We start from the raw sequence: 12,387 nt of genomic DNA, 5'->3' as shown, positions 1-12,387 counted from the left end.
TTTTCTGACGATTACAGAGCATAAAAAGAGCAGGCTGAGAGAGGAAAAAGGCGTTGGAAAGACAGAAATAAAGAGAACGTGAAGGAGGAAGGCAAGAAAGGAAAGATAAGTGGAGGGACATGAGGAGGAGAAGGAGAATGAATGAGAGAGGAGGGGAGATAAGATGGCTACAGAGAACAGTACAGGCAGGCAGGGCATAAAAAGAAAATGGAAAAGACAAGATTTGCAAGGAATTGAAGAGGAAATGAGCAGTGACACTAGTTGTTTCTGTCCTCCTTTGTCGCTCTTCAGGGTGATTTGAGCAGAGCAGATGACCCGGACTGTGAAGCCATCTAATCTGTCAGAAGGTCTTATTATCAACCATTACTTTCCTGAACATCCTCCCTTATGAAACATGTTGTTGCCTTGATGGATATTGCAGTGCAGGGTGTGATAGAGGTGGAGAGTTTATCTGTTTCTCTTACCAGGCCGACCCCTTGCACACACTCCAAAACCAGTTCTCTGGATCTCATAACACAATGCACGGCCGGCTCCATAAATTCCAAAAACAGACTCCATATCTGGATTCAGAGTGTTCCACTCTCTACCCTCATGCCACGCTCTTATCAGACCCACGGTCTTCTGCTGAGAGCCGCTATCATCCATCTAAATCATGAGCTGGCGGCTTGTACGGTGTGTGCCTGTGGGTGGAGGTTAAAACCCTGGCACGTCTTCTGGAGCAGCGGACATACAAGCATACAGTCTGGAGTGTTCACGGTGTGTTCCAGCAGAAAGGAAAAACAATATGCTGTCGAGGGCAAAGTGAAGGTGATGGAGAGGTTCGATGCTCCATGTGGTAGATGTGTCAATGACAGTATCCATATGATACGACAGAGTCGTAACAGAGTGGCTGAAAAATGACGTGTGGACAAGATGCTTTTCCAATCATTTGTGTGAAGGACATTTAAATCATTAATTAAAATAATTTAAATGAGCCTGTAGTGCTGTGTGTATACATTTGCACAAACAATGCAAGCTGCTTCGAGGGGATTTGGTATGTGGATGGTCTTTCTATGAATGCAGAAAATGTAAAACCCATACTAATATAATATTCTGAATTATAATATGTTGTCAGTATTAATTTCACAGCAAGTTTGCTGGATTAAATTACATAATTTTAATTGTTTTATTATCTTATCTCATTTATTTGGTTTTACTTTTTACTGGAAAACATTTTATTACTGTCACTGATGCTGTTGTTTAAGCTTAACTTATTAATTATGTTAAGAAGAGTGTGATACAAATGCAATCATTATTACTCAGTCAGCATTCAATATTTCTATAATAACAATGCAAAAATGTGAAAACAATGTGAAAGTGGTCGCTCTCAATGATGAGGCTGTGCAAAACGATCACCTGAATCTGCAGTTCCCCTCAGCAGGTTCAGCTTGTCGTTTAAAGTTAAAAGGTGAAAATATGTTGTGTTCAAACCTTGTTTCCACCTGTTATTGCAGGTTTAATAAAGTTATTTGAAAAGGCGAGAAGGTGAACAGCAAGATTATTGCCCAAACTGTCAGTTGTCAACATCCATCAAGGTTTACAGACACAACAGTCTGAAAACAAAGTTGAGATAAAGTTTCACTTCAGAAAAGAGCATCATTTTATCAAAGGCCCAGAAGAGACTCAGGATTAATCGTCTGTCCATGGACCTAAAACAGCTGGTGTGCTGGTGATAGACGCATCAACAACAAACATGACGAATTCAGGTCGGTGTACATTATGAACCGCTCAGTGTCTCTGGACCCAAAGCAAAGGAAGAAATGCTTAAAACCAGAGGGTGGAGCAGGGTCTTGCTGCAGATAGCATGCTGATCCCCTCACCCTGCCCAGACACACACCGCCAGGACGAAATCTCACACAGAGACACTAACTGCCACACAAAAGCCCACTTACATAGACAGTCAAACATACAAACACAAACAAAAACAATGACTTGTTGTTAAAGCATGTTTAAGGGTGCACGCTCCTGCATTCCTGCAGTGAAATCTTCTTAGCTGGCTCCCTGGTCTCCTCCCAGGTGACTGAGGTAGCGCTTCAACAAGCTGCTATAAAACGCTCATCAATCACAGAGGCTAATCTCAGGTTCTCGCTGACACTTTCATTGTGCAGGCCTTTTCTATATGGCTGCCTCCACATAATGCCCCGCTCTGCCTGCTTTGACAGGCCGGCAGCCCTGCAGCTCCCCGCCATGAGAGCCATTCTCAAGCGGCACGCCTTTGAAGTGAAGCGCCGGTGGAGCTCGGGCTAATCTGGACATCTGGAGGCCTGGTGGGTGAAGCAGGACAGAGGCCAGGACTTGGCATATAGGTGACATCAGATCAGTTTTGTGGGGAATGAAAAAAGCCATTTCACCAGTTCTATGGATTGAAAATCCAATAGAAAGAGCCTCCAGATCGCAAACTTAAAACTGCTATTACGCAGAAAGTCCAGCAAAAAAGGACCAAATGGCACAGCGCCTTATGTCCATCTTCAGTTCCATTAGCCAGAGTTCAGAGAGACAACATGGGTGAGCTGGCCCTGGAACAATACTGCAGTGCAAAAAAAGACAAAAAAGAGACTGGAGGAAACATCTGAAATATGGTTTGGAGGGGGCAGAGTGTATTTCTAATCACAAGAAAACCTTGAGGCCACCTCTTCAATTTTTGTGTTTCTGTCCTCGATCCCCACCAGCGATTTTTTGGTCCTCCAATCTTAGTCACCGCTCTTGGCAGAGAGAACACAAACAACCCTATTCAAAAATAAACACGGCAATTTTGTGCGTGTTTACCTTTCATTCTGCCATATCTCTCTGTGATTCTGCGCCCCAAACTGTTCTGTTCCATTTCACGCCGCGAGGAAGACCTTGTTTCTTGGCCCACTGTACAGATGAACGGGCTCGATAGTGAGCGCCATTATTCTACACAATCATTTCTATCTTGTCCCCTCTTGCTTTCTGTTGTTCTTTTATAGCTGCTTGCTGACCTGCCTGCATGCCGAGCTGTGAGGTTTTATTGCAGCTGGCGCAGGGATACGTTTATGAAAACACTTCATTTTGTTGCTGTGAAAAGTGCCATGCATATGTTCCTGCACATAGAAAACACATGCACAACACATACGATGATATTAAAGCGTCTCAGGCAGTATATACAGAGAAGTGTCCCTCTGAAGATGCATGCTTTGAATCTTATTCAAAAGACATAAAGCAGCACAAACCTTTTCATTGCCCCTGTTAACAGGTGATGAGAGACGCTTTAAACAACAACAGCAATCAAGGCAGATCCCATTCTCACTGCTACTCTTCCACTTTTATGTGTCATCCTGTGATGCTTTCTGTGGCTTGTGTTCAAATCACTTCCACAACTTCTGCATCCGCGTCAGTTATTTCCTATGACTCACTTGTGGCAACACACAGAACTGTTTTCTGCTGCGGGGGTTTATGTGTAAGCATGGAGCACGACCAGAGAAAAGGTTGACCCCCTTCAGGCTTTATCACATAATTTTTCAACTGGTATACTGTTCAAAGAGAATTTCTTCCTGCCTGTGTGATTGCAAAGAAGCCCCCAAAATCTGGCATTCACTGCTTCAGATATTCAATTCAACCTTTTTTTTTTGCTTTTACCCCTGACGTTATATGGGCACCTCAACATTAAGGACAACTCAGGTTTATTATAACTTGGTTCTTATTTTCATAGTTTTGGCCTTCATTCTTCTTATCAGCTATAACAACATTTTACTCACCCAAGTAACTGCTGAGATCTGGGAACACAGCAACAGCAATGCAGCCAAACATGTATCCAAATGATCTAAACCACTTTATTTGGAGGTACACCTGAAAGCGAGCCCGCCTGAAATGTCAGTAATAATCCCTCAAGGTAAGAAAACTGAGCGTGCACAAACACGGTAAGTACAGCAGGTCACAGTCAAAGCAGGAACAATGTCTACAAACTGTGAATCATGTTTACAACTACAAGTGTGAGTGTTCATTTTACAGGTTGTCTGTTTCTTCTCCTCCAAAGAAGCCTGGCTCACCTTGGCTTTATTAACAGCCTGTCTGATCATGTTTTTTATCCCATCTAACTTCTTTTCAGCGATTTCACTACGAGGGGGAGAGTCCCACATACAATAAGAGCCAAGTTATAAATATTGAATTATGCTTTATAATGGAATTGTCCTTTAAAAGTATGCTGTGAAGAAGCCTCAGAGTTTTTACCGGAGTGCATGAACTTGAAAAAGGACAGCAGTGGCAGCAGTACGACGGGATGAAAGTCAACATCATCATCGAGAGCAGTGGGTCTCTGTATCCCTAAAATAATTACATCCAAACGTCTGAAAAAAACTGAAACTGACACTAAAAGACAGAATAGCAGTTTCCTTCAGTCTAAATAAGTTGCTATGAGCAGCTGAACACTTGACTGTTGCATGAAAATCAGACACATTTGGCGCTGTAAGGAAGAGCCTGTTCTCTCACTGTGCTTTCAGCCCAAATGCTCTTGTAAACTAGAATTACAACCTCACAGTTGTCTGCCTCCACCAGCCAGTCCAGTTACAGTTTCACCCATGTCTGACCAGACTCATATAATAGATGCAGTGAAGCGTTTGAAAGGATTCAATAAAAGGTGTTACCGGATAGAAGAAGATAGCAGAAACAATGAGCTTGTGGTGGACTAGAGGGTTTCAAATATGGATGCTGCTGCAAAAAAGCTGCACATTGAGCAACGTGGTTGCTTAGACAGATTTTGAAGATCTATACAATGAGCACAGTTAGAAGGTTAACACCCAAGATCGACCTTTGACCTTTTGGGAGATACAACGCCATCACTTCATCATTTTATCCTGTGAGACACTTGTGTGATTTTTTGTCATAATTAGCGTAATAACTCGTAAGTTATGTTTTGTGAGGTCACAGTGAGGTCTGACCACCAAAATCCAAGTCCAATTCGAAGGAATTCCCAGACAACCTGAAAACATACTGCTTCCAGCCATTTTCAACAGTGTAGAAAATAAGACAGAGATGTGATTACTGGCAAGATGTATGTAAATAAAGGTTTGACAGTAATCATAACCTGTGTCTTCCCTGCAACCAGCTGCCCTTGTAAACGTAGTATGTATGGCACTATCAGATGTTCGCATAATGTGGTAGTAGATGATGTCTGACCTTGGATGGAAACCTTCGGATGTTCTTTCTTCATGCACTCTGGCTGGGTTAGCGGGTCAAACGGCGACGCTGTCGGGGTCGTCAGGGCAGCAGAGTTCTGCGTGACGGCAGTCGGGAGGAGGAGGAGCAGGAAGAGGCCGGCCATAGACGAGGGGGCGGAGTCCTGCGAGGACGCTGTCATGGTGATGACCTCTCCTCTAACTGCCAAGGTGGGCCTCTGGGATACAGCTGGAGAAGAGAAGAGACGACTTCAGCACCTCAATGCAACATTTCTACGCCCGGCTTCAAAAGGAAAAGAAGCTCTCTCTGAGTCACTTCAAAATCATTTCTTCTCTCCAACTTTCAATTCCTGAGGGCTTCCAGCTCAGAATCCAGCACAGAGCAACAGAAAGAGAATGAAAAAATAATGCAAAGGTATAAAATTTTGGTAAAAAGGACATAACCGTGGGATGAAAGCAAGGATGTTAGGTAACCAGAAGGTGGCTGGAAAGACGAGATATAAAGCTGAGTAAACTAAATCGCAGAGAGGGAGAGACGGAGGGTGTGAAGGACACAGAGGGGAAAAACTGCCGAGAAAACTCTAACGCTTCAGCAATGAGCCATCTCAAAGAAATACCTAGCCTCTGACCTCCAGATAATTATTTAAGATGTGCAATTAAACTTTGGGAGTTAATTTAATGGCTGATTAAAATGAGAAAATTGAATGCAGTGGTGGACTGTTCAATGAGGCAGAAGTTTCCACAAGTCAATGAAGCAGAAATTAACTCACTTAAAATGTGTGCCTCTCATAGATGCGCTGGAAAAATGTTTGCACCGCTGTTTACTCTGATTCCTGCGCGCTCTGAAAACATGTGTGACGCACAGCAACATGAATAATATCCAGCCGTCGTCTGACCTCCGTATTCAAGTATGATTTAAGCAGATCCAGCTAGCAGACAGAGAGGGAAACACACACACAGTGTTCCCACACAAAACACACATCCAGACACTCTCATGCTTCCTGAGTAAATGCAATCTCCTCCAGTCATAACATATGAGTCTACAGTGCTGAGCTGAAACCAGCAGTTCATCATGTCCCGCTCTGCGCTCCTTACGATGTTAGCTTAGCGAGGTGTAATATCATTTAAGTAGATTAAAAACTGAGAGCATCAACTTTCTGCAGCACTTTGGCTGGGTTACATCTCTCTGTAGTGTTTTCCTTGCTAATGCTTCAATCAATAACAAATTATTAGCTTGGTTGAGTTGCAAATCAACCATATTGCCCTGCAATCAATTATCCCTCTCACTACAGCTGGTAACTAATTAGGCAAATGCACAGAGTGCCCATGTTTGTCATTACAAACAGTGGAGTCAACAGGCCCCCAGCTACTGCCAACAAACATACTGTTGATGGAACAGGTGGAAGCATTCAATGTACTCTGCACTAGACCTGACTCAGCCAGGCTGAGCCAGTCTCAAGTCTTAGAGCTCCCTATGAGCTCACCACATTCACACTGAAAATAGCAATTAAAAAAATGCAAAGGTCTGGCTGGTGTGTTACGTGAGAGACGATGAGACACATTCCAGAAAGTCCAGTTGACAGATCCAACAGTTTCAGGTCTCTGGCTCGCTTGAATATTTTATGACTTTTAAGACACGCTTGTGTTTGACCCTTATTCCGCCTGGTGTTGATGATCCTCATCTCACCAAATATAGGCCCATTTCGATTTCTGCACCAGAAAGGTGTGCACCTGTACTGCAGCGCCAGGGTTCGATTCCGACCTGTGGCCTTTTGGTGCATGCTGTCCCCTTTCTCTCTCTCTCTCCCCCCAAAAAAGTTTTGAAGCATCGGCTGAAGCCTCATAACAACAGGAAATAGCTTAGATCTCCACTACGGTGCACACGCAGGCCACTTGAGCCAGCTCCCAGTGTTGTTTAAAGAGAGAGCACAAATGTTGTGCCATCATGTCAAGATTCTCAAATCGATGAAGCCATTGACATCTACATGGTCTTCCTCTCAAGTCCTCTGACTCTACTCCTTCCTCGTTTCCATGTGTGTCCAGTTTTTGTTTTCTAAACCCAGTAGATCTGAAACCTTTCCCTGGAAGACCTCCAGGGCTGCAAATCTTTTCATATTTTCCTGCTTTACTCTTATTTGATCTGCTAAATTACTGCATGTGCACTAAACTGATCAAGACTTGGCGTCTTCTCGTCAAGCATGATTAAGAACCAGCGAGTGTACCTGCCCACTAGGTTCTCTTGGTAAGTTTCCTGCTTTTGCATATCACCTGACCACCCAGCTACCTGCTTCCATAGCTGCTCACCAGTTCGCTGTGAGGTTCCTTGAAAGATACTTCAGGAGAGGTCTCTGGTTCTCCTCAGAGACTTACTGTCTTAGCATCCCAGCTACCTTTGCATGACTGATCTTGTAAACCACCTTTTAGCCAACTGCCATTTGCTGCTTGTCTGCATTTGGGTTCTGTTACCTGTTACCAAAACCTTGGCAAGATCGCATCACAATGTGATATCTGAGATCAAATGACCCTTAAAAGTCAAGCTCAGTTTTTTTTTCTGTCTACGCTACAAAGTGAGACTGGAGGGCTTTTTTTTTCATGTCTGGAAGTTCAAAGCCACTGACTATAGACGGTCAAAAAAGAAAAAAAAGTGGTAGACATGATTTCAGTGAGGTTTCCATTAGCTGGACAGAACTGAAACTACACTTGAATGCAGATGTGTTGACATGAGTCCAGCATTCGACACTGTAGGACATGAATAGGCCACTATCATGCCCTTAGTAGTATATACAGACAGTGGGAGGGAACCTGCAGGGACCACATTAGACAGGCCCTCAAGGTTGAGTCCTTGGACCATTTTAGCTTCCTAGCATATAATTATCAGAGGCACAATTGATACTAATTGATACGCTGATGATACATATCTGTAACTTTGAGACTGTACTCCCAAGTTTAACTTTAATCAGACTGAATCTGCACCAGCTAATTAGCTGATGTCAACAGCCAACTAAATTCTGACAAAACCAAATGGTTTGTCAGTATTTGCACTGTGCATGTATTCAATAATATTCAACCTTCATTTAGATTCTGTGACTCATATTTAACTCCTCATTTTGAGTAAATTGCCGAAAGGCCCTTCAGTTTGATGTTTTTCTACTAAAATTGCACTGATACCTGCTTCAGCCAAAGAGAAACAGATGAACTTCTGTTGTTCAAAATGTTGCAGCAATACTTTTAATTACAACTACAAAGTGGGACCATATGTTCCCAATTTTAGCATCTCTTGATTGGTTGTCTGTTTGTTTCATGATTAATTTGGTTCATTTGAAGACTTTGCACAGACTGGCACCTGTTATCTTTCTAAACCCTCTCATTTCCTTATTCTTCCCATTATGTTTTTTGGCTAATCATGCAGGTCCAGTATCGGCAGCAGAAGCATTGAAGCAGATTTATTATAGAGAGAGCTATGTCACAATAAGAAAATCAAAGTGAGATACACTTAAGGTTCCCGGGTGAATTCAAACTGAGAAATTTAAACTTAAAGGATATGAGTTTTCCCTACTAGGACACCCCCATTTCTTTATTCCTATCATCCGCAGGAGTGGAGTTGGCAGGTGCTTAATTCACATTAAATCAGAGAGTCCTGAAAGTCAAAGGCTGACTCTACAAATCCTCTCATTAGTCTAAAAGCTGGACTGAGAGCAGACAGGGCAGGAGATCATGACAGATGACCGGGACTCTGCTGTAAGTTCAGACTTTGGTGGATGAGTAACGTTGGCATGGACATACACAGAGGGAACCGACTGTCAGAAGCAGGATGAGTTTAGTATGTGGATCTCGAAAATCTCTGTAGAAAGTCATGTCACACACTCACACAAACCCAGATGCGCACATGCTCGCGCGCGCGCACACACACACACACGCATACACTCACAATCTCAACTCTGAAAACTGGCAAAATCCAGCCATGGACAGCTGGTCACACACCATATTGGGTCACAGCAAGTGGGCAGAACTGACACATGCTGTGTGCCAACATCCACTCCTGCGTGTGTGTGTGTGTGTGTGTGTGTGTGTGTACACTTGTATGCAAGTGTGTGTGTTTATACCAACTATGGCTCTTCAAGGCCACTCCAAAGAGGCCTGATAGAGTCCATCCAATTTCCCTTCCTGCTGTGTTCTGGATTACCAACAGTTTGTCAGCAAGGAACCAGGACAATCCATACCATTGGGTGGGCTGTCGCCATAAACACTAATGCACATGCACTCATACACACAGTGGAGTCTTGTGAGAAGACTCACTGTTTGCCTGTCAGTCAGTCATTCAGACATCCTGCCGGAGACGATGAGTCAATTAAAGGTGTACCATATGCCGAGGACTCACTGGGTGTTTGTGTGGATTGGACTAATAGATGTCCAGGCACGGCTCTTTGTCAATAACTTTGTGATCAGTGAGGAGAGAGATTTACAGCCTAAATGCTGTGTAAACAGTGTTTGCAAAGAAAGAGGACATTTTCTTTCCTAATGAAAAGTATGACCACTGTGTAAAAGTCACTGAAGGTGTGTGATGAGGGGGTGTGAAATTGTGTGTGTTACAACCTGCTGCTGGAGCCCCTCACCATCATATATAAAGAAACAAAACTTATGGTTTTCAGAGACTTGCAGATCGTGTTAGTGCTGTCATCCAGACTGAGCTGAAAAAAAGGACAATGTAATTTCAGGCACCTTAATGCTGGATTTATGAGCTTTCATTGCTTATATGAAGTATCTTTTCACTAGTTTTAAAGTACAACTGAAATTAAATTAGCTTTTTTGGTCTGCTACAGCACACATCAGCTCTGTAAATCACACGTTCTCTGTTCTCCTATGGAAGAATATATTCTGAAACCAAGAGGGAGAAATGTATATGATATCTATTTTTTGGTTTAAAGATGGTTTCACCAGAACTGGTTTTCATACTACCAATCATACTAGCACTGTTGCTTCATAAGACAGTAACACTGACTGACAAACAGCCACCTGCTACACAAGAGCCATAGACTCTGAACAACGAGCCACATTAGTTTTCCTGCTAAAGCCTCCTTCTTTCTTACCTAAAACATGAACACATGAACGCATGTCTTGTTCGACATTTGAGCTTGTTGAGAGTGCAAGCAAACAAACATCCACACTTACGGCCAGGTAAAAGGGCACTGCTAACGTCAGTTTGCAGGATAAACAGCTAATTAGTCGCTCAGCTGCAGCACATTAAGCAGCATGTAGATGTACCTGCAAATGTCATTTGGGTCCTAATAGAGGCTGCTGTAGTCCTTAGTCTTTAATGCCACTGCTAAAAACACACTGCCTGCCCCATGGCCTCTAAGCTACAGCGCGCGTTTGCTTACTTTGTCTTGTTCCGGACCTCAGCCTGCCAGCTGCTGTCAATCAGACACTGACACCTCAACAAAGGAGCATTTTTCTGACATCTGCAATGTGGCTTGTAACTATAGCTGTGAGATAGATTTGGTGTATTTCCTCTGACATGTTGTGGATTAAACGTCTGGAAATAAAATGCAAAGTACTGCTATCAAAACACTGTAATGAAGTAGAATATTTGGGTAAATGTAGTCTCTCACCTCTGGCTGTGTACTCTGACAGTTTACAGTAGACGCACAATTTGACCTAAATGTTTAAAAGCTCGAGGCGGTGTATTTCCTGTGAAGGTGTACTGCATTAATATCACACCGGGATGCTTTAGCTTGTTGTAAACAACCCAAAGCAGTACAGAAACGTTTTTTTCTCCCAGTGGCTCATAATAAAACAGACCACAGTGCCTTGGTGTTGAGATCATTTTGGAAGGCTCAGCCTAGATAAACAAGGTGCGCTCTCCTTTTAAAAAAAAACATCTCCACTCTTTATCCAGATTGCAGCCAGTATAGCTCAACCTTTCCTGCGCACAGGCTCTCATAAGTCCCTGCCAATGCCAATGTGTATCTATGGCAACAGAGAGGCAAGTTGGTAGTCAAGCAGCGGGAACCAGGTTGAGTGTATTTCGGCACAGACCTCAACAGTCTCCCGGGGAGAGCTGGATGGCAGGCTGCCCACTGATGCAACACGGTGCGAGGAAGTGAAGTGCTGAGGACAACGAAACGCTTGAAGTACGCAAATGTGAACAATATGTGTTAGAGTTAGGTGGTAACAGTATGTGCACTTACTGTATATGACATATGCATTTGGCAACAGTGAGGTGGCGAAGAAAACTGTTGCTTTGCTGTAAGGAGTCATGAATCGGTGCTAGAGAGTAGACGGTCGGGCTGATGCAGCATCTAAAAATGGTCATTCGATAAAATGAAAAAATCCCTTTTCCCTCGTTCATTTAGCTGAAACTGTGGTGTCAGAAGATGGTTCAGCCTGACAGCCCTGGCTCCAAATGTTACTGCTCGCTCTCAGCCACAGAAAGGAGGGAAGGAGGCCAGCAGGGGGGCCATAACCGCTGCTTATCGAAATGCGTCCCTGCCTCTAACAGAGCACATCACATTCCTCCGGGCAGCGGGGCCTTTTGGTGTGTCGATCCTCCTCGTACCGCTCGTAAAACCCTCTCTCCTCTCTCATTTCAAACCCCCACCTCCTCTTATCACTGCTTATTTGCTTTGCACTCTGCTCCCTCATTTCTTCCATCACTCTACAAAGACAGTTCTGGACCATGAGTTTCCAGAGTCCACTGCACCTTTGCCGGCTGTTTGCTTCTACATTTTAACCTAGCCTGCGAGGGCAGCACCTCTAATTACAGCGCGATGCTAACTCCCTGTGCACAGTCTCATCAGGATCTGTCACGCCACAGACTGCATTGCTTCTGGCTCACAGGGAAGCAGTTGCCACCTAAATAAAAGAACTGCCTATTTTATGCCTTTTGATACAGAACAAGGAAGGAAGTCTGAGTGACCGGCGGGTGAAAAAAAAAATCAATGTTTTTGCTTTTAGAAAAATCTGTCATCAGGGATAGCAGATAAGAAAAGTAATTGGTAATTTCTGCAGCGAAGCTCCCAAAGGAGGAATCTTTTTGCTTTTCCTTTGATTCGTTAGAAGTGATTAGACATCATTGTTAAGCATCTTTTAGCGGGATTTCAAGCTAAGCCCCTCCAGAGCTTTAAGTGCATGAAAAATGTGTTGTTCCTACAGAGCCTGCCCGCCGCAATCCTCCCCATGCTCATCATTAGCATGTATGGCACAGGAATATCAATAC

At 43.5% G+C, this 12,387-nt stretch overlaps 1 protein-coding gene across 3 annotated transcripts in view; it reads right to left on the bottom strand.

Moving 5' to 3' along the window:
- Window positions 1–12,387, bottom strand: part of sema5ba (sema domain, seven thrombospondin repeats (type 1 and type 1-like), transmembrane domain (TM) and short cytoplasmic domain, (semaphorin) 5Ba) — a 149,390-nt gene that overhangs the window by 84,737 nt on the left and 52,266 nt on the right. For all 3 annotated transcript variants that reach the window (XM_041950326.1, XM_041950328.1, XM_041950327.1), the window contains one exon: window positions 5,173–5,400. In XM_041950326.1, the coding sequence (XP_041806260.1) occupies window positions 5,173–5,353 (181 nt within the window). In that variant the 5' untranslated portion in view covers window positions 5,354–5,400. The remainder of the gene's footprint in view (window positions 1–5,172; window positions 5,401–12,387) is intronic.

Source organism: Chelmon rostratus, chromosome 13 (genome assembly GCF_017976325.1).
Source record: "Chelmon rostratus isolate fCheRos1 chromosome 13, fCheRos1.pri, whole genome shotgun sequence".
NCBI classification, from domain to species: Eukaryota; Metazoa; Chordata; class Actinopteri; order Chaetodontiformes; family Chaetodontidae; genus Chelmon; species Chelmon rostratus.
The sequence above is the reverse complement of the archived record's forward strand: the minus strand, read 5'-3'. Positions and strand labels throughout refer to the sequence as shown.